Source organism: Mytilus californianus, unplaced genomic scaffold (assembly GCF_021869535.1).
Source record: "Mytilus californianus isolate M0D057914Y unplaced genomic scaffold, xbMytCali1.0.p SCAF_6, whole genome shotgun sequence".
Lineage (NCBI taxonomy): Eukaryota > Metazoa > Mollusca > Bivalvia > Mytilida > Mytilidae > Mytilus > Mytilus californianus.
Window position 1 is genome coordinate 63,896,787 of NW_026262712.1, and position 23,889 is coordinate 63,920,675.

The window sequence follows — 23,889 nt, forward strand, 5'->3', positions numbered from 1 at the left end:
ATGGTTTAGGGGTGGGGATCTCGACCATTTACAAGATACTAGAACTTTCTCAAATGGCAGGGGGTGGGGGATGACCCCTGGGGACTAACCCTGTATATCATTCAAACCATCTTTGCATGACAAACCAGAATATATATGGTTTAGGGGTGGGGATCTTGACCACTTACAAGATATTAAAACATAGGGGGTGGGGGGAACACCTAGGGACTGATCCTATACGTCATTCAAATGTTCAAGACATGACGAACAGGAATATATATGGTTTAGGGGTGGGGATCTCGACCATTTACAAGATACTAGAACATTTATCAAATGGCAGGGGGTGGGGGATGACCCCTGGGGACTAACCCTGTATATCATTCAAACCATCTTTGCATGACAAACCAGAATATATATGGTTTAGGGGTGGGGATCTTGACCACTTACAAGATATTAGAACATTGGGGCTGGGGGGAACCCCTGGGGACTGATCTTATACGTCATTCAAATGTTCTAGACATGACGAACAGGAATATATATGGTTTAGGGGTGGGGATCTCGACCATTTACAAGATATTAGAACTTTCTCAAATGGCAGGGGGTGGGGGATGACCCCTGGGGACTAACCCTGTTTATCATTCAAACCATCTTAGCATGACAAACCAGAATATATATGGTTTAGGGGTGGGGATCTTGACCACTTACAAGATATTAGAACTTCCTTAAATGGCAGGGGGTAGGGGTGACCCCTGGGGACTAACCCTGTATTTCATTTGATTTGCTTTATAATGACAAACAAGAATATATATGGTTTAGGGGTGGGGATCTCAACCATTTACAAGATATTAGAACTTTCTCAAATGGCAGGGGGTCGGGATGACCCCTGGGGACTAACCCTGTATATCATTCAAACCTTCTTAGCATGACAAACCAGAATATATATGGTTTAGGGGTGGGGATCTTGACCACTTTCAAGGTATTAGAACTTTCTTAAATGGCAGGGGGTGGGGGTGACCCCTGGGGACTAACCCTGTATTTCATTTAATGTGCTTTATCATTTAGAACATTTTCAATTAAAAAGATTGTGTCTATCACAAACGGTTTTCAATTTATAATCATTTGAAAATTTAAAAAAATAAATTCCCATAGGGTTCTATAGTAAAACCCTCCTTTCTTTTTGACCCTCAAAGTACCCCTTTATAAACCCTATTGCACAAACAAAACCCTGATTGCACCACTAGACATGTTAGTCTAACATTTTGTGAAACCCTAAGTTAATCTGACAAGCGGTTTTGGAGAACGGGTGCGGACAAGTTCAAATTTAAAAGTGGCGGAAGAGGAAGAGATAGAAGAATTATAATAATAATAAGAACTGAGCAAAAAAAATAAGTCTTAATAAAAGACTGGAATTCATTACCAGACATGATTAAAAGTTGCTCTAAAAAATATAATTTTTAAAGTACAAGTGAAAAAGTTTTTGATGGATAAATTTAAATCCATCTTTAATAGTGAATTTGTTTTTTTATTAATTATACTGGGGCTTTGACCATTTATCTGTGATAAATTCTAAATGATTTGTGTTTGTATTTTTCTATGTGTCAACCCTTGGTGTAAACTGGAAGTCTCGTCATAAAAGGACCCCACTGGAAATAAGTTTTAATAACTTTTGTGGGTCATCCTAAGATATTAAGCTACAGTGAAAATCTAGTCAATATAAATTTCACTCATTATTTAATCTAGTCTATTCATATTATCAAAATATCATGAAAATTTTCATAATTTTATTTTTTAAATTAAAATTTTTAGTAAACAGTCAGGGATATAACTCTATAGGGTTATTACAGAAAAATAACATAAATTTTTTATTGTGGACTAAAAAATCAAAGAACTGTGATAACATATGTATGTTACATGTTTCAAAGGGACAATATAAATCACTAGTTTAGTTAAAATGCATACAAGTTCTATTGATATTACTATTGTCTTTATGTATACTTAACTATAGAAAGATATAACAGTTCATAGTTTGCCAATTTTGCAAAGTACACCTATATGTTATTACAGAAAAAATATGCCTGTAATAACCATGATAACTAAAGGGTGTTATAACAGCTTCTCTATATCACTCCAAAGCATTTTCTCAGAGTAAATCATGCTTAATTACAATGTATTTTAATTTATTGTAAGAAATAATGACCAGAGCATGTAATGAGGTTCTGCGCAAGCTTCCCAGTAATTCCCAAGTGTCTCATATAATAGGTTACATTCCTTTAATAACTAAGCTATGTTATTACAGCTAATTTTATCCCTTAAAAGCCTCATCTCATTGATTTACCATGGTTAATCAAAAATGTATTAAATTTAATTAAAAAATTAATTATCAAGGCTATGCATTTAGTTTCTGCGCAAAGTCTCAAGAGTTCCCTAGAGCCCATTATAAATTAAAATATTTTTTATTTATTTTACATATAACAAACATATGTTATTACAGATTTAGAAAATTTAAGGAATAAAAAGTAGACAACTCATGAAAGTATCTGTAATAACACATGAAAGTTATTTTCTGTAATAACCCTATAGAGTTATAAGGGGACAAAGTCCCCTATTACGGTAGAAAAATTAATAAAAAAAAAAAAATAAAAAAAATCGGGAAAATTCCCGAAATTTTCATTCTACTAATGAACTCAAAATCGTTAACTTTTTTATTTTCAGCCTTTTTTATTTTCCCGCATTTGCGCAGAAATCTACTTCCTTTTTCCGGTCTCGTTTGCACGAGTCTTTGAGTAAAATATATATTTATCAGTCTAGTAGAATATAGGAAGGAACGCAATACCAATTAAAATTGAGAATGGAAATGGGGAATGTGTCAAAGAGACAACAACCCGACCATAGAACAGACAACAGCAGAAGGTCACCAACAGGTCTTCAATGCAGCGAGAAATTCCCGCACCCGGAGGCGTCCTTCAGCTGGCCCCTAAACAAATATATATACTAGTTCAGTGATAATGAACGCCATACTAAACTCCAAATTGTACACAAGAAACTAAAATTAAAAATAATACAAGACTGACAAAGGCTAGAGGCTCCTGACTTGGGACAGGCGCAAAAATGTGGTGGGGTTAAACATGTTTATGAGATCTCAACCCTCCCCCTATACCTCTAGCCAATGTAGAAAAGTAAACGTATAACAATACGCACATTAAAATTCAGTTCAAGAGAAGTCCGAGTCTGATGTCAGAAGATGTAACCAAAGAAAATAAACAAAATGACAATAATACATAAATAACAACAGACTACTAGCTCGGACACACACTCCATAATCTAGTATATTATAAGAGCATAAACCTGAAGCACGGGGAGGCACTCTACTGTCTCCACACGGCACTTTAGACAAACTCTGTAAAAAATAAAATTGAGAATGGAAATGGGGAATGTGTCAAATTCCATTTTTAATAATTCCTTGAATGGCTTGATATGAAAAAACGTTACCTGATAGCGTTTCTTTGTTTACATTGAATATGACGTCATAACATAAATAACGTCATAACTAAAATCCCAAACAACAGAACCGAAATCGGAAACGTAAGGGTATTTCCGTTTCTTTTTTAACAAATTTTGAAGTTAAAATATGTTTGAATTAAAAAAAAATAATTCATACAGACTTCGTCCCCTTTCACAGGTAACGCCTGCCTCATATTATCTCTGACTGGTAAACATGTAAATCATTTTAGTGTCTATAAACTATGTCTAGTGCTATTTCTGTGTCATTGTAATATATTGTATCTGTAAAATTCATGCCTTTTCATCTTGAATAAATATGTATATTCCATTCCTTGTGGCACAGAGACAAATTATTTGAAAGATGAATCATGCTTTACTGTTACCAGGTTACATGTTATTAAGACTTGAACGGCTAATCTTTGAAAGGTAAAGATTACATATTTTAAAACAGTGAGGTCTGATTTATTGTTTTATTCAAGAAAACTTGAATGACATTTACGTTGTAATTCACGAGCAAGGAAGCATAGTGACAAGATATTTTACCTTTTCGCTGCCAAGGAATGAAGTTTACCGGAAGTCGGTGTAATAGCCAGAATTTCGAAAATAATCTGTCTTCGGATATTTTTTTATTTTTATTTTACAAATAGGAAAAGAATAATTTTTTTTTAAATATCAAGTCTGTCGGTTATTTTTCTTTCGTTCTCTGGTAATCATACGAAACTTTAAGCGGAAGTGCTTTATTACGCACTGGGTACTTTCACAAATAAAAAAAAAAAAGAAACAGAAAACCAAAATGATTAAGTTGTTTTCTCTGAAACAGCAGAAAAAAGACGGTACCGATAGCGGAGAAAAATCAGGAACACAGAAAAAAGCATCAGCTGCACAGTTGAGAATACAGAAAGGTGAAATCCGAAAAAAGTATCTGTAGAAATTGAATGAATTTATCACATTCCATTGATTTGAGTAATGTCTGTAATGTGGCATGGGGATTGAAATCCTTCACTACGAGTTATATCTACAAAGAGGTTAAGGCATTGAATTCATTTAAATTTTGGACTTAAGTTTGTTTAAAGAAATGAAGGAGCATAAGAAAATAACCACAACCTTTTGTTTGTTGGACTTTTTATAGAAGGGTCACTCTGCCCTTAAGTCAGACATACCACTTTTCAGACATTTAATATGAGGTAGGCATTACCTGTGAAAGGGGACAAAGTCTGTGAACATTAGTTTTTTTAATTCAAGCATATTTTTACTTCAGAATCTGTTAAAAAAGAAACCGAAATACAGAAACATGTTATAATGACATGCAAGTGAGAAAAAATATGTATTTCAGAGATAGCTCTATTCAGGCTATTGTATTTTAAGCTTGATCTACGTAAAACAGATATTTTATGGACTCATATTGAAGAGGGACAAAAGATACCAGAGGGACAGTCAAACTCATTGAGTTGACCTAGCAACATATAGTATCTGGAGGGTTATTAACTTGTTAGATTTGTGTAAAGAAAATAACGTCTTGCTAGTTGAGATGCTTTATGATTCTATAGATTCGTAGATATGTAACAATAACATCATGTTACATTACAATAGTGTGCACGAAAGTCCAGGAAACAATTACATAACATTATGTTCTAAAGTCTCTTGGCCCATATTCACGACACATAGCGTCTCTTGCTTGAGGAATTCGCATACCTGCCAACTTTCAGGATTTAGATGTGAACTACACAATTTTGACCCCTTGTCCTGATTGCATGATCATGATTGTGAATAAAGCTATTGTGATTACGAGTTATTGCAACATGCTGAAATTCTAACTTGGGTGAAACTTTTGAGTTGTATTCCTCTGTCTGTACATTGTATGTCAGAATTGTAAAAATCGTGATCATATAGTAGACAAATTTTCACCTGCAAGACGAATATTGGGCCTCTTAAGAAGAAAAGCACGGCTGATTGAAAAATTCAACAATAAGTAAATCACTTGCATTTTGCGAAGTTTGCAATAGACTGATAGAGACCAGAGCATTGACAACGGTGGCAAAGCATGAAGAACTGTTTATTTTATCAGAAGCCCTTCATAGCTCAGAACATTATCAATATAAAAATAGAAAGATGTGGTATAATTGCCAATGAGACAACTCTCCACAAGAGACCAAAATGAAACAGAAATTAACAACTATAGTTTACTGTACGGCCTTCAACAATGAGCAAAACCCATACTGCATAGTCAGCTACTAAAGGCCCCAAAATGACAAATGTAAAACAATTCAAACGAGAAAACTAACGGCCCAACTTATGTATAAAATAATGAACAAAAAAAGAATATAATACACAGAAACAAATGACAACCACTGAATAATAGGCTCCTGACTTGGGACAGGCACATACAGAATGTGGCGGGGATAAACATGTTAGCAGGCGCCCAACCTTCGCCCTAACCTGGGACAGTGGTGTAACAGTACAACATAAGAACAAACTATAAAAATCAGTTGAAAAAGGCTTAACTCATCAGATGGATACATACAGAAATATATATAACAAAAACACAGTGGACATGGCAGGGTACTTATACATCCCCACAACAAAAAGTCACTTAAGTACAGATCTGAGAGTACTCACAGTTACTGACAGCTAGTTTAAAGCCAATAACAACTGATAAAAAAATTATGCATCTAAGACTAAAATATCAATCAGTACACATCCAACGAAATCCCTGACTTAATAATTAACCAGTAATAAATAGATTACGTTCATTGAAATTCAAAACATCACAACAGACACAGGCTGTCAGTAACTACTTTGTTCTACACTGTACCAGATGCTGGACTTCGCAAGATTGTCAAGCAAGCATGTACAGTTAATACAAAAGAACTGTTCATAAGAAATTTTCATTTATGTGATTACGTAGAGGTTAAATCAGACGTTTATTAAAATATAAATCAAGTTAAATACAAGTCAATGAAGTGTGCTTGCTTTGTTGCAATTTGAGTTGCAGTGCCACCATGAACATATTAAATAGTAGCTTATGGACATTACACGTTTTGAAACAGATCATACAGTGTTGTCATTCTTGTTATCAAATGATCAAATCATTTCAAGTACTGTGAGTCTGTCTTTTATTTTTCACAAGGAATCAGTGTCCTTCTTTGTCCATATTTTTAATTGGAAAAGTCAACAGTCATTTAATCCTACACAAGATAATATTTGCTGGTATTCTACAAAATGTAGCTACATCTACTATCTTTTGTACACAATAATATAAGCACAAGCATCATGCAAATAAAAAGAAGGAAGGTCTTATAAGCTCATCATCAGAATACTATAAGAAAACAAAAAGATATGACACTATTTCTAGAGTACAAAACGGTGCATGCGAAAATGCAGGAAAAATTGTAACCTTTGAAAAAAATGTCACTAAAACCCCCATGGTGTTTTTATACGACCGCAAAAAAATTTTGTGGTCGTTTATTGGTATGACGTTGGCGTCGTCGTCGTCGGTCGTCGTCGTCGTCGTCGTCCGGCGGCGTCGTCCGAATACATATTGGTTTTCGCACTCTAACTTTAGTTTAAGTGAATGGATCTTTTTGAAATTTGACCATAAGGTTAAATACCACAAAAGGAAGGTTGGGATTGATTTTGGGGGTTATGGTACCAACAGTTAAGGAATTAGGGGCCAAAAAGGGGCCAAAAATGAGCATTTTCTAGTTTCCAGACAATAACTGTGGAACGGTGTATGGATCTCTCTGAAATTATACTACAAGTTTCCATACCACAAAGGGATGGTTAGGATTTGCTTTGGGGGGTTATGGCTCAAACCGTTTAGGAATTAGGGGCAAAAAAGGGGGAAAAACAAGGTTGTCCTGGTTAATGGACAAATACTTTAGTACAAAACATAATTTAAAGCAGTGTAAGGGAGATAAATCAAATACATCATTGAAATTATCTCCCTTACACTGCTTTTAAATTATGTATAAAGTAATGGTTAATGAACAATAAAGATAATCTAAAACAGTGTAAGGGAGGTAATCCAAATACAACGTTTTGGTTACTTCCCTTACACTGCTTTTAAATTATGTTTAAAGAAATGCATATTTATAAAGGAAGACTAGTAAAAATATCTGCAAATGTTTTCATCTTTTTTTTTTACAAAAAAATCCATATGAAAGATTTGACACTATATTTTTATTAATTCTATTATAAAATAGATTAAGTTAGCACTATGGTAAATTTAAATGGGTAATTATGGTTGCCAACTCCATTGGAAATTTGAATTGAGATTATGACCATATCTTGAGGGAAAGAATTTTTTTGGGGGAAAAAGGGGGGGGGGGGGATAAAAAGAAATTGTGGGGGGCCAATTTTTTCTCATTTCAGATTTCAGAAATTAAAAAGAATTATTCTTCAAATATTATTTTTTTTTCAAATTTCAAATATTGAAAAATTTCAAGAAGTAATCTTTAATTGCACAGTATGGCTCATTAGATTTGTAAAATCTTTGATCACATTTATTTATTTGTTATGCCGAATCTAACAGTGTATTTAGATTTTTAATTTTGGGTCCAGTTTTCAAATTGGTCTACATTAATGTCCAAAGGGTCCAAAATTAAACTTTGTTTGATTTTAGCAAAAATTGAATATATGAGGTTCTATGATATGCTGAATCTAAACATGTATTTAGATTTTTGATTTTTGGCCCAGTTTTCAAGTTGGTCCAAATTGGGGTCCAAAATTAAACTTTGTTTGATTTCAACAAAAATTGAATATATGGGGTTCTTTGATATGCTGAATCTAACCATGTATTTAGATTTTTTATTTGTGGACCCCGTTATCTAATTGGTTCATATTGAGGTCAAAAGGGTCCAAAATTAAACTTTGTTTGATTTCATCTAAAATTGAATTATTGGGGTTCTTTGATATTCCAAATCTAACCGTGTATTTAGGTTTTTAATTTTGGGTCCTGTTTTTATACGACCGCAAAAAAATTTTGTGGTCGTATATTGTTATGACGTTGGCGTCGTCGTCGTCGTCGTCGTCGTCGTCGTCCGTCGTCGTCGTCCGGCGTCGTCGTCCGAATACATATTGGTTTTCGCACTCTAACTTTAGTTTAAGTGAATGGATCTTTTTGAAATTTGACCATAAGGTTAAATACCACAAAAGGAAGGTTGGGATTGATTTTGGGGGTTATGGTACCAACAGTTAAGGAATTAGGGGCCAAAAAGGGGCCAAAAATGAGCATTTTCTAGTTTCCAGACAATAACTGTGGAACGGTTTATGGATCTCTTTGAAATTATACTACAAGTTTCCATACCACAAAGGGATGGTTAGGATTTGCTTTGGGGGGTTATGGCTCAAACCGTTTAGGAATTAGGTCCAAAAAAGGGGGAAAAACAAGGTTGTCCTGGTTAATGGACAAATACTTTAGTACAAAACATAATTTAAAGCAGTGTAAGGGAGATAAATCAAATACATCATTGAAATTATCTCCCTTACACTGCTTTTAAATTATGTATAAAGTAATGGTTAATGAACAATAAAGATATTCTAAAACAGTGTAAGGGAGGTAATCCAAATACGTTTTGGTTACTTCCCTTACTCTGCTTTTAAATTATGTTTAAAGAAATGCATATTTATAAAGGAAGACCAGTAAAAATATCTGCAAATGTTTTCATCTTTTTTTTTTACAAAAAAATCCATATGAAAGATTTGACACTATATTTTTATTAATTCTATTATAAAATAGATTAAGTTAGCACTATGGTAAATTTAAATGGGTAATTATGGTTGCCAACTCCATTGGAAATTTGAATTGAGATTATGACCATATCTTGAGGGAAAGAATTTTTTTGGGGGAAAAAGGGGGGGGGGATAAAAAGAAATTGTGGGGGTCAATTTTTTCTCATTTCAGATTTCAGAAATTAAAAAGAATTATTCTTCAAATATTATTTTTTTTTCAAATTTCAAATATTGAAAAATTTCAAGAAGTAATCTTTAATTGCACAGTATGGCGCATTAGATTTGTAAAATCTTTGATCACATTTATTAATTTGTTATGCCGAATCTAACAGTGTATTTAGATTTTTAATTTTGGGTCCAGTTTTCAAATTGGTCTACATTAATGTCCAAAGGGTCCAAAATTAAACTTTGTTTGATTTTAGCAAAAATTGAATATATGAGGTTCTTTGATATGCTGAATCTAAACATGTATTTAGATTTTTGATTTTTGGCCCAGTTTTCAAGTTGGTCCAAATTGGGGTCCAAAATTAAACTTTGTTTGATTTCAACAAAAATTGAATATATGGGGTTCTTTGATATGCTGAATCTAACCATGTATTTAGATTTTTTATTTGTGGACCCCGTTATCTAATTGGTTCATATTGAGGTCAAAAGGGTCCAAAATTAAACTTTGTTTGATTTCATCTAAAATTGAATAATTGGGGTTCTTTGATATTCCAAATCTAACCGTGTATTTAGGTTCTTAATTTTGGGTCCTGTTTTTTAAATTGGTCTACATTGAGGTCCAAAGGGTCCAAAATTAAACTTAGTTTGATTTTAACAAAAATTGAATTCTTGGGGTTCTTTGATATGCTGAATCTAAACATGTATTTAGATTTTTGATTATGGGCCCAGTTTTCAAGTTGGTCCAAGTTGGGGTCCAAAATTAAACTTTTTTTGATTTCAACAAAAATTGAATATATGGGGTTCTTTGATATGCTGAATCTAACCATGAATTTAGAATTTTTATTTGTGGGCCCCGCTATCAAATTGGTTCATATTGAGGTCAAAAGGGTCCAAAATTAAACTTTGTTTGATTTCATCAAAAATTGAATTATTGGGGTTCTTTGATATTCCAAATCTAACCGTGTATTTAGATTTTTAATTTTAAGTCCCGTTTTTTAAATTGGTCTACATTAAGGTCCAAAGGGTTCAAAATTAAACTTAGTTTGATTTTAGCAAAAATTGAATTCTTGGGGTTCTTTGATATGCTGAATCTAAACATGTGTTTAGATTTTTTATTATGGGCCCAGTTTTCAAGTTTGTCCAAGTTGGAGTCCAAAATTAAACTTTGTTTGATTTTAACAAAAATTGAATATATGGTGTTCTTTGATATGCTGAATCTAACCATGTATTTTGATTTTGGACATTGGACCATAATAGGTAAATTAAAAAAATTCAAGTTCTTAGACCACATTCTTTCTGTGTCAGAAACCTATGCTGTGTCAAATATTTAATAACAATCCAAATTCAGAGCTGTATCAAGCTTGAATGTTGTGTCCATACTTGCCCCAACTGTTCAGGGTTCGACCTCTGCGGTCGTATCAAGCTGCGCCCCAGCGAAGCATTTTATTTAAATTGGACTACATTGAGGTCCAAAGGGTCCAAAATTAAACTTAGTTTGATTTTGACAAAAATTGAATTCTTGGGGTTCTTTGATTTGCTGAATCTAAACATGTGTTTAGATTTTTGATTATGGGCCCAGTTTTCAAGTTGGTCCACGATAGGGTCCAGTATTTAAACTTTGTTTGATTTCAACAAAAATTGAATATATGGGGTTCTTTGATATGCTGAATCTAAACATGTATTTAGATTTTTGATTATGGGCCCAGTTTTCAAGTTGGTCCAAATTGGGGTCCAAAATTAAACTTTGTTTGATTTCAACAAAAATTGAATATATGAGGTTCTTTGATATGCTGAATCTAACCATGTATTTAGATTTTTTATTTGTAGGCCCCGCTATCAAATTGGTTCATATTGAGGTCAAAAGGGTCCAAAATTAAACTTTGTTTGATTTCATCGAAAATTGAATTATTGGGGTTCTTTGATATGCCAAATCTAACCGTGTTTTGAGATTTTTAATTTGGGTCCCATTTTTTAAATTGGTCTTCATTGAGGTCCAAAGGGTCCAAAATTAAACTTAGTTTGATTTTAACAAAAATTGAATTCTTGGGGTTCTTTGATATGCTGAATCTAAACATGTGTTTAGATTTTTTATTATGGGCCCAGTTTTCAAGTTGGTCCAAGTTGGGGTCCAAAATTAAACTTTTTTTGATTTCAACAAAAATTGAATATATGGTGTTCTTTGATATGCTGAATCTAACCATGAATTTTGATTTTTTATTTGTGGGCCCCGCTATCAAATTGGTTCATATTGAGGTCAAAAGGGTCCAAAATTAAACTTTGTTTGATTTCATCAAAAATTGAATTATTGGGGTTCTTTGATATTCCAAATCTAACCGTGTATTTAGATTTTTAATTTTAAGTCCCGTTTTTTAAATTGGTCTACATTAAGGTCCAAAGGGTCCAAAATTAAACTTAGTTTGATTTTAGCAAAAATTGAATTCTTGGGGTTCTTTGATATGCTGAATCTAAACATGTGTTTAGATTTTTGATTATGGGCCCAGTTTTCAAGTTTGTCCAATTTGGTCCAAAATTAAACTTTGTTTGATTTTAACAAAAATTGAATATATGGGGTTCTTTGATATGCTGAATCTAACCATGTATTTTGATTTTGGACATTGGACCATAATAGGTAAATTAAAAAAATTCAAGTTCTTAGACCACATTCTTTCTGTGTCAGAAACCTATGCTGTGTCAAATATTTAATAACAATCCAAATTCAGAGCTGTATCAAGCTTGAATGTTGTGTCCATACTTGCCCCAACTGTTCAGGGTTCGACCTCTGCGGTCGTATCAAGCTGCGCCCCAGCGAAGCATTTTATTTAAAAGTTGGCAGGTATGAATTCAGAACCTATCAAAGTACTGCTGTACATGTACATGTGTCTCAATAAAGACACAAGGTATGGCAGAAGCAGCACAAAGTATAAAGTCCCCATTGAAGGCCCAGTTACTTTTATTCTTTAATGACTTCTGGATGTAGATTGGAAATAAAAAAAAAATTATGTAAAAAAAACCTCAATAAAAGTCAGAGCAGCACAATATAAAGGGCATGGGAGTCAGACAAATAGATGGGATGCTGAGCCCTGAAACATGGTCTGGCTGGAACATTGTCAGGTTTAAATCAATAACACATATTAAGGGTATTTTATAATTGGCAGATTATTATGATACATGTAGTATATGTATTAGTAATTTTTTTCAGATATTCATGAACTCAATTTACCAAAGACCTGTCAAGTAGATTTTCCTGATCAAGATGACTTATTAACCTTTAAACTTATCATTTGTCCAGATGAGGTATGTATTAGAATAAAAGATGTGAGCTAAACACACATATAACTGTGTTCAAATATTTGACATGTATGTACTGTATCATTATAGGAAAATATTGTAAAAATACTCTATCAAAGGTAGAAAGTCAACAATTATCAATACAGGTCACATGCCTCTTAAGAAATGAGATGAGAAGTTGAGAACTCAACAATACAACAAAATCAAAGTTAAAATATTTGGTGTTCTATTCAACAGAAGACAATTGTCTTTTCCATACATATTTCTTTCATAAAGAACAGATGTTATAGCATTGTTAATAACAAACTTTCCAGAGGAATGTCTATGAGGCAGAACAAATATATGTTTGACAAGGATTGACAATTTTCTTGTCTTAGGTCAGTGGTTCTCTCTGGGTACTCTGGCTTCCTCCATCAATAAAAAACTGGCTACCATGATATAGATACTCTCAAATCTGTACTTTGTGTCTTTTTTTTGTTGTGAGGGATGTATAAATTCCCTGCCACGTCCAGTCTGTGTTTCGTTGTTTTTTTTTTTCTGCTTTGTATCAGTCTGATGAGTTAAGTCCTTTTAACTGATTTTCATAGGTTGTTCTTATTTTGTACTGTTACACAACTGTTTCAAGTTAAGGGGAGGGTTTGGCATCAGTATCACCAAGGAAAAATGAGGTATTTTTCCTTAGCAATATTTTTGAATAGTTTTGTTTAAAATATTATATAAATCTATATTTTCTTTATTACTTTTAGGATGAATTAAAGTGTTAGAATATCAACATGTCAAAACTCAGTAAGGGCTTATTGCAAATAAATTATAATTCATTTGCAATAAGCCCTTACTGAGTTTTGACATGTTGATATTCTAACACTTTAATTCATCCTAAAAGTAATAAAAAAAATTTAGATTTATATAATATTTTAAACAAAACTATTCAAAAATATTGCTAAGGAAAAATACCTCATTTTTCCTTGGTGATATCAGCAAACATGTTGAACCCCACCATATTCTATATGTGCCTGTAATTGAGTGGTTTTCATTTATTGCTGTTCCCATATTTGTATTTTGTTTATTGTTTTGTAGTTTGTTCTTGTGTTATGCCGTTACTCTACTGTCCCAGGTTATGGGAAGGGTGCCTGTCCTAAGTCAGGAGCCTGTAGTTCAGTGGTTGTTGTCTGTTGATGTATATCATATTTTATTTTTGTTCATTGTTTTGTACATATGTGAGTCAAAATTTGTTCCTGTGAAAAAAGTTCCAGTGGAATAGATATCACAGGAAATATATTCTGGGAGAACTTATTTCACAGATAATTTCTATATTATTTGTTCCATCTCTATAAAATAAGTTCCACATATTACCTGGTGAAATAAGTCCTGGGTTTGTGAAATTTGTTCCTTACCTGGTGAAATAAGTCCTGGGTTGGTGAAATTTGTTCCTTACCTGGTGAAATAAGTTCTGGGTTTGTGAGATTTGTTCCTTACCTGGTGAAATAAGTTCTACTGGTTATACAAGTGATCTTTAATACTGAGCATTGTCATCAGTGAGTTTAAAGTTATCATTCGATTACATTATAAAAACATGTATTATATTGATAATGTAATAAATAAAAAGTGTAAACATCCAATATGGATCCTGTGGAGTATAGTAAAAATTTTAATTACATTCTGAATAAAAAATACCCAAACGACACTAATGAGGCAGAAAAGAGAAGAATAAGGAAAATCACTCAGAAAAGTTTTATAGTTAAAGATGAAAATTTGTACTATGTTGAAAAGGACAAAGTGACTGATCAATTAATTAAAAGACTTGTAGTGACAAAAGACAAACTCAAGAGTATTTTGAAAATGTGCCATGACCATAGTGGGCACCAAGGTGTGAAATAAAACAACAAGATAACAGAAAGATACTATTGGAAAGGCATTGTGTTTGATACTAAAAAAATATGTTCAACAATGTGGAATTTGCCAAAAACAAAACAAAAAGGCTAAAACCGCAATCCCAAAGCTCACAAAATGTTCTGCTGTGAAATATGTTGCAAAGGAACTTTTAATGCCCCTGCCGTAGCTTTAGTTATGTCCCTTTATAACATTATATGCAAGTGCAAGCGGGGGCATCATCTGTGTCCCATGGACACATTCCCTGTTTATTTTTTGTGAAATAGGTTCGAGCGGAACTTATTCATTGATTTCTATGAAGTATATTCCTTCGGAACTTATATAACAGGAACTTATTTCACTTTTTTGAAGCATTTTATATGAGAACAAAATTCATGGAGCTGTGATTTTTGTTCCAAAACTTTTTTCACATTTGGTCAAAAAATTAGTTCCGGAACAAGTTTTACAGTGCTGGAACATATTTCGTTATAATATATATTCAAGGTATAAATTTTCTGTGATATAAATTCCGGTGGAACATATTTCCTATGAAATAAGTTCCTGTGGAACAAATGTCACGCCTGAACAAATTTTTTGTTTCACATAACTCAGGCCATTAGTTTTCTTGTTTGAATTGTTTTACATTTGTCATGTCTCTGGTGGAGAGTTGTCTCATTGGCAATCATACCACATCATGTTTTTATAAGGTTGCTGAAAGTTGCATTTAACACCAGCAAACAAACATAAATGATATATTTTTTTATTTAGGGTTTCTACAGAGGAGGAAGATTTGTATTTAGTTTTAAAGTAGGTCAAGGTTATCCTCATGACCCTCCAAAGGTAAAATGTGAAACAATGGTGTATCATCCTAACATAGATCTGGAAGGAAATGTATGCCTCAATATTTTAAGGTAAGGTTACAACGGTAAGATTGAAAATATTAGTCTTATGTAACTGTAGAGCTCTTCTTACAATTACAGATTTAAAGTTTTATCAGAAACACGATACTACATGTACTATGATTCTGAATAACAATTGTCAAATTTGTGGCTCCAAATCTATAACTTGGGCAGCTGGATCAGGATTGTTCTTTCTGTTGGCGATGCATGTATGTTTTTCTGTACCTTATTTGATCATGAAATCAATTATAACAAATCTTTACTGCTCTGTTGTCCATCAAACAGTAATTTTACATTAAATGACATATATTTTATGAAATGTTACATTTTGTAAGTTATATTAACATCAGTTTAAAACTACAATTTATGAACTGCATTTATGAAATTGTTAAATCATTACTGACTAGACTGTTCTATCAATATGTTTAATATAGTGACATTGTGTATGACCTGTCAAAAATATGTACAATACTGAAATATTTTAATTAAATTACACTCAGCCCAATGGACCTATAAGTCACTTTGAATAGATACTAGTATCAATTCTTATTCAGATTGACAGCAGGAATTTTATATACATGTTAATTGTTTAAATATAAGTGTTGTCTGCGTTTTGTTAATGACTGTTCTAAGTATCGAGCTGTTTTTCAAGGATATTCAGACAATAATAATTTTAACTTTTCACTGTTATTCAAATTCAATATGGTTTTACTAGTCCAGAGAATAATTGATTGCTTAGTCCCTTGTAGAATTGGCATTCAACCAGAAAGTGTAGTTCATTTTCGACGTGTCAGAAGTCACACATTCTGTTCTGGTATTCTGGCTCACCAACAAAAAATCCTGTTTCCAATCTTAGTGGGAGAATATCACATGTAAATTGTGCCAGTACTGATCTTTCACTGCGTTTTAAATTGAGTTAGATATACAATTCTGTTGAATATGTAGATTTAAAGGTTCTATATGTATGCAATTTTGGAAAGTTAGATAAATTTGTATGCCATTCTATTGCATATATATCCATAAAATTGTTTCTGACACTGTTAATATCACATTTTAGCATTTGTTGAAAGTTATCAGCCATACCAATTATCAATCTATCATATATTTTTTGCAGTGCCGTCAGTAGTGTCAGTTAGATTGTTTCATATTTCATTTTTCAAATTGATATTAAATTAATAACTTAAGTTCATAATTTATTGGTTATTCTTTGATAAATCTGTAACTGTGTGTACATAGAAAACTGACAATAAATAATACAGTGATGAAGAAAAGCATACTAGAAAATTTATCATATTTAGTTGCACACTAAATTTGTACTATAATGTACAAAATGTATATGTTGAATAAATAGTATATGCTGTTGGAATATTGATTTAAAATCACTTGTAATTGTTCTGTCATTGTTTTTCACGTCAAGGAACATTTATTAACAATAAAAACAATATGTGATAGCTTATTGTATATATATTTTTTAAATGGTTTTGTCTATTTCTAGAGAAGACTGGAAGCCTGTTTTAACAATTAATTCTATAGTATATGGATTACAGTATTTATTTTTGGTAAGAATTTGTGAATTTTAAACATATATAGATTATCAGCTTTAACAAAGTTACAAAATGTTGATTTTTATGCCCTGCTGTAGCAGTTGGGGCATTAAGTTTTACCCTTGTCCGTCTGTACGTACGTACGTCCCAGAATTGGTTTCCGTTGAGTTTGCCTCAACCAAATGTTATGAAACTTATACACAATGCTTATTACCACAAAACACAGATCAAGGTTGAATTTTGGTGGTGTCACTTTAACAGTTCTAGAGTTATGCCCCTTTATAAATGGAAAAATTGCAAAATTTTTAGTTACTGTTCTTTTACTTGAGTTTGCCTCAACCAAATATTATTAAACTTATACACAATGCTTATTACCACAAAACACAGATCAAGTTTGAATTTTGGTGGTGTCACTTTAATGGTTCTAGAGTTATGCCCCCTATAAATGGAAAAATTGCAAAATTTTTATTTTCTTCTAAATATCAAGTAATTATTTAAATTGGATTTATCTTCCTTTGTCCATGATTATAGTTGAATCAACTACAATCAATGCTTTATACAATGCAATGTTTAATTTTGACTTCCACTGATAAAACACAGATCAAGTTGAATTTGGGTAGTGTCACTTTAACCATTTTTGAGTTATGCCCCTTTATAAATCGAAAGATTGCAAAATTTTTAGTTTCCATTCTGTAACTTAGTTTGCCCCAACCAAACATTATGAAACCTATACACAATATTCATTACCACAAAACTAAGATCAAGTACAAATTTTTTGTTTCCGTTTTTGTGTCGCCTTGGCGGAGTCAAAAAGCAAGACATAGGTATGCTGTTTCCGGCGCTTGCGGCGGCAGCGTCAACAATGTATTAATTTGTGATTAGGTTCAGTTCATGGTGAACCACTAGTGGTAGGTCAATGATATTTGGTATGCAGTTGTATTAACATTGGCACATCTCATTACCATGGAGATTATTTGGCCCCGCCCCCTCAGTCAAGGTCTATTGACTTTGAAACTTTTCATAGTTTACATGTATTAGTTTGTGATTAGGTCAATTTATGGGGAACCACTATTGGTAGGTCAATGATATTTGGTATGCAGTTGTATAAGCATTGGCATATCTCATTTCCATGGAGATTATTTGGCTCCGCCCCCTTAGTCATGGTCTATAGACTTTGAATATTTTGCTAAGTTGACATGTATTAGTTTGTGATTAGGTCAGTTCAAGGGGAACCATTAGTGGTAGGCCAATGTTAATTGGTGTTCAGTTGTATAAGCATTAGCACATCTCATTTCCATGGAGAATATTTGGCCCCGCCCCCTCAGTCATGGTCTATTGACTTTGAAACTTTTGCTTAGTTTACATGTATTAGTTTGTGATTAGATCAGTTTAAGTTGAACTGCTAAAGTTAAGTCAATGATATTTGGTATGCAAATGTATTGGCATTTGCAAGTATCGTTTCCATGGAAATTATAATTTTTTATATAGCCCCACCCCTGATCATTGTTCATTGACTTTGAAACTTTTACATAGTTTACAAGTTAATGTTTGTGTTTAGGTTTGTTTAAAGGGAACGACTGATAATAAGTCAATGGTATTTGGTATGCAGTTGTATTAGCATTTTCACATCTCATTCCATGGAGATTGTTTAGCCATGTACCTTCAGTCATGGTTCATCGACTTTGAATATTTGCATAACTTACATGTTAAAGTATTGCTATTTTAATTTCAACATTTGTCTTATCAAAATTACAAAAAGGCAAGACATATCTCTGTGATAACAGTTTATCTAACTTTAGTTTGCCTCAACCAAATGTTATGAAACTTATACACAATGCTTATTACTACATAATACAGATTAAGTACGAAATTTGGTGGCAACACTTTTACCATTCTTGAGTTATGTCCCTTTATAAACATAAAAATTGCTGAATTTTTCGTTTCCGTTCTCTAACTTTAGTTTGTTTCAACCAAATGTTATAAAACTTATACACAACCGTTCTAGAATTATGCGTGTTTACAAATAGAAAAATTGCTGAATTTTTAGTTTCTGTTCTCTACTTAAGTTAGCCTCAACCAAATGTTATGAGACTTACACACAATGCTTATTACCACAAAACTCAGATCAAGTTCAAATTTGGGTAGCATCACTTTTACCGTTCTTCAGTTATGTCCCTTTATAACTATATGATATGCAAGCGGGGGCATCATCTGTGTCCACATGTGGACACTATCCACATTTATTTTTTTCAAAGTCACAGTAGCAATTGATAGACCAAAATTTTGGTTGCAAGATAATATCTTTTTCTACCATATGGCCAACCTGTACCAAACATGAGAATGCTTCTTGGAAAAAAACAAGACCCCTATTGATTTTTCAGGCAGTAGGTCAAAGTGCCTATTAATACTGAATTTTAGGGGAAGGTTGCTTTTCTGGATATATCTTTTGAGCCATAAATCAGATCTTTACCTGTCTTTAAGGGATATTTAAAGTTACTAACGTCAAAGTCATAGCAGCAATTAATAGACTGGAAGTTTAGGTTTTCAGATAGTATCTTTTGAAATAATCATCCAATCAATATCAAACTTAGTTAGATTATGTTTCTTGGAAAGACCCTATTGACACAACAATGAATAAACTGAAATCAGACAAAAATATCTTGTAAACATGGTAAAGCATGGTAAAGCATGGTAAAGCATAAGAAATTTTATGAAAATGACAGGTTGCTCTCGTGCTGTCAGTCCTTCTTGCAGTTGATTAGCGGATATTGAGAACACAGTTGTATGAAATTTATAATGAGGAGCTACATTTTAAAAATGAGATTTGTTAGATAACCCCACTTTTTAACCAAATACAACCGTAATAGACTTAAATTTTCATGATAATTATAGGTTTCATAATGAGTGACAATTTGATATCAACTCAAGTTGTTTAATTTCAATATAATAATAAATTAGCCTTTGGCAAGTTTATTATTACTATTTAAATTAAAACCCCAAGATTTGATATGAAGTGATATCCAATTCTCACAAGTTATTAAACCTATTTCTCTTATGGTCAGCACACTCATTGTGTTAAATTAAAAATTCTGCTTATCGTTGATCTAGTCTTTTTCACATACCAGCATGAAGTCATATGTTCTGTTCCGGCATCAAACAGACATTTTAAAACTTTTTGTACACTTAGAATGAAATAAAATTTGTCAAAAAGAAGATATCCAGGTAAAAAATGCAACTGTTTGTATATTAATGAAGAAATCACATATGTATGTTGCCATGGACGAAATGTACATGGTCTTAACCTTTGAAAGTTATCAATGAACTAGGAATAGCCAATGAAAATGTCGTAATATGGTCTCATGATGCTGGATAAGCCAATCAAATTACCGGTAGGGCAGTTTTTGTATCACACTGCACCTCTTCTCTTGCAAGAAATAGATAACAGGCCACAACCATAAGAGAATAAGTTTTCTATTTGTTATCGGTCCTGTTTGCAGATAATTTGATATAATATAATGTATGAAGTCAATAAATATGGTAAAACATTTTAATACGCACAGTATGAAATTAATAATTTATTGTCTTTTATAGGAGCCAAATCCAGAGGACCCATTAAATAAAGAAGCAGCAGACGTATTACAGAACAACAGACGGTTATTTGAACAGAATGTTTCAAAATCAATGAGGGGAGGTTATATAGGATCTACAATGTTTGAACGATGTTTAAAATGATGACCCTTCTAGTTTAGATATAAAAAAATGTGACAAACATTTCATATGAGTTGTACAAGGAAATACATCATGCAAGTAATACCACTGCACCATCACGGCATTTATTGGATGTGTAGTAAGAGAAGCTCTGATATTATTTGTTATATATTTGTTGTTTGGAAAAGATTGATGTTGGAAGAGGATATAAAGTGGGTAGTATATCAAGCTGTCATTGGTTGAATAAATTTTTTAATCAGTGACATTTTGAGAAGTAGCAGCAAATGTCTTCTTTTCTTTTTTTTTTCTCGTGGATTGTTAAAATAATTTAAAGAATATTACAGTGTACTAGTTAATCTTTTCTTATATACCGTAATTCCTTGATATTTATAGTTGGTTTATTATTTCTTCATGATGTATCATAATTGTGAAAAATCATTCATAAAAACTTTTCAAATCACTGTGAATCTTGATCTTTGAATAGTTTTTATTGAATAAATAGTCATTTAAAGATTGGTCCCTTTTTTTCCTAAAGTGATAAGTGAATCTAGTTAAACTGCCTGTACACATTAGAATTTTTTCATTTTTTCTGTGAACAATTTTATCACATAATTGACTAGAACAGTCCTTTCTCATCTTAGCATTTCTAATAGCCACAATATGCCTTTTACCATTTTAAAATTGATTTTAAAACCCTTAATATGCATTATACCTAGTTAAATTACTGGGGGAAAAAATGATATCTACAATGTATCCTTTAGTAAAATTTCTACCTTTTACATAAAGAAATATTTGTTGTCAGAACTTCCTGTTTGTAGCAAACTGTTGTAACTTGCCATTTCATGTGTTTTTAATCATGTTCACAAAATACGAATATTAGTTTAATAATTTATGCACCAGAGTTAGGGAAGTTAGGTCTAGAGGAACCAGTATTTTAAAAGAAACAATATTAGATAAAACTGCCTCATATTTTATATCATTGTGACACTTATTCAATGTATCAGTATAAACTTTGAATTTATTTACCTGTAATAACATTTAATAGTTACATGTCACAAATAATATTGTAGCTTCCTCTTTTTTTTTTATTGTATTTTTGAAACATTATCATTGAATACAGCTTTTATATTCAAGTTTTTTTTTAAGTTCTGAAAATAATTTTTTATCGAGAAAAATAATTGCTTATATTAAAAGGTCAAACGGAGGTTATAATTAAAATTGCCTTTGGCCAGGGGTTAACATAGATACTCAATTGTTCTTAAAAAATCTTTCTCTTACATAGTAAGGGAGTACATGTAGTGTGTTTGCTACTTTGTTAAGGAAATAGCTTAAAGGGGGAAAACTCTGAAATTCATTTCATATGTATACCACCTGTCAAGTAAATTGAAGATTTTTTAAAAAGAACTTCTCACATAAGGTTTTGGGTACATTACAACAACAAATTAAAATGGAGAGTTTAAGCCACTCCTTTATTGTCACATACAACAGAACATATTTTGAGTGATGTAAACGTTTATCCATGAATTGTGTGCCCTTAAAAAAAATGAATTTCACCCTTTAATCTTTTGATGAGTTCCTGATATCCTATTATTGAAATGCTCTATGACATTAAATTTTCTTATCTGGCATTTATAAACAATCTTAATTGGTTTTAAATACATATTTCTGTTAGAATTACTAAATTTACTTGATATGTTAAGACATTTTCAATAGTTAACCTTAAAATGACTGAAAGATCTTTACATGTAACAATGTATAAACTGGGGTTTTAATGAAAACAAAAGTCATGAGCTCCAAATTTTGGATGATAGTCTTGTAGTATGAATGATCAGGGTGATGTGCTATATTTATATTATTTTGTTCTGTAAAAAATAATGAGTCAATAAAAATTATTCAACCTCATGTTTTCATTTTCATATGAATGACTCAAAATAGATGTCCTTTATATTTATTTGTGATGTTACATTTTCATATGGGTCTGAAGTGGAATTGAATATCATCTTTTTGATAGCTACAGAGTTTATTGCAGTTAATCCATTCATTGAAAAGCTATGGGCTAGAAGGCTTTCACATCAAGAATTGAAGGGTACAGGGAAGTCTGCTTTGTTGCATCACCCTGCTCAGCTCTTTGTAAAATCTCAAAATGAGACCTCAGATGTGTTTGACCTGATTTTTGTCGAGCCTTCGACTTTAGTCGAAAAAGCGAGACATAGCGATCCTACATTCCGTCGGCGGCAGCGGCGTCCACAAATATTCACTCTGTGGTTAAAGTTTTTGAAATTTTAATAACTTTCTTAAACTATCCTGGATTTCTTCCAAACTTGGACAGAAGCTTGTTTATAATCATAAGATAGTATCCAGAAGTAAATTTTGTAAAAATAAAATTCCATTTTTTCCATATTTTACTTATAAATGGACTTAGTGTTTCAGCCGGGAAATATTACATTCACTCTGTGGTAAAAGTTTTTAAAATTTTAATAACTTTCTTAAACTATCCTGGGTTTGTACCAAACTTGGACAGAAGCTTGTTTATGATCATAAGATAGTATTTAGAACTAAATTTTGTAAAAAAATAAATCCATTTTTTCCATATTTTACTTTTAAATGGACTTAGATTTTCTGCCAGGAAACAACACATTCACTCTGTGGTTAAAGTTTTTAAAATTTTAATAACTTTCCTATACTATTTTGGATTTGTACCAAACTTGGACAGAAGCTTGTTTATGATCAAAAGCTAGTATCTAGAAGGAAATTTTGTAAAAAAATAAATCTGTATTTTACTTTTAAATGGACTTAGATTTTCTGCCAGGAAACAACATATTCACTCTGTGGTTAAAGTTTTTAAAATTTTAATAACTTTCTTATACTATTTTGGATTTGTACCAAACTTGGACAGAAGCTTGTTTATGATCAAATGCTAGTATCTAGAAGGAAATTTTGTTTTCTTCCAGTTAACATTACATTCAGTCTGCAGTTAAAGTTTTTAAACATTTATTAGATTCATAAACTATCCTGGATTTTTACCAAACTTGGACAGAAGCTTCTTTCAAGATAGTATCAAGAGGAATATTTTTATTGATTAACTTCCTCATTTTTGTTGAGCCTGCGATTAACAGAAAAAGTAGGCGAGACACTGGGTTCCGCGGAACCCTTACGAATTTTTAGTCACTTTTCATCAGACATGTCATGTTTGAACATATGGTAAT

At 32.1% G+C, this 23,889-nt stretch overlaps 2 protein-coding genes across 2 annotated transcripts in view; one reads left to right on the forward strand and one right to left on the reverse strand.

Annotated features, from left to right (window-relative positions):
• Nucleotides 1–4,063, reverse strand: part of LOC127704721 (phosphatidylserine synthase 2-like) — a 59,033-nt gene extending 54,970 nt beyond the window's left edge. Inside the window, exon 1 of the mRNA XM_052208920.1 lies at nucleotides 4,024–4,063. The gene's annotated coding sequence lies outside the window, so the exon portion shown is untranslated. The remainder of the gene's footprint in view (nucleotides 1–4,023) is intronic.
• Nucleotides 4,064–4,210: 147 nt separating this feature from the next.
• On the forward strand, nucleotides 4,211–22,585 carry LOC127704737 (NEDD8-conjugating enzyme Ubc12). The gene is made up of 5 exons (XM_052208946.1): nucleotides 4,211–4,382; nucleotides 12,575–12,669; nucleotides 15,301–15,443; nucleotides 16,927–16,990; nucleotides 20,567–22,585. The coding sequence occupies exons 1-5, from the start codon at nucleotides 4,274–4,276 to the stop codon at nucleotides 20,705–20,707; spliced, it is 552 nt and encodes a 183-aa protein (XP_052064906.1). The 5' UTR covers nucleotides 4,211–4,273; the 3' UTR covers nucleotides 20,708–22,585.
• The last annotated feature ends 1,304 nt before the right edge of the window (nucleotides 22,586–23,889 follow it).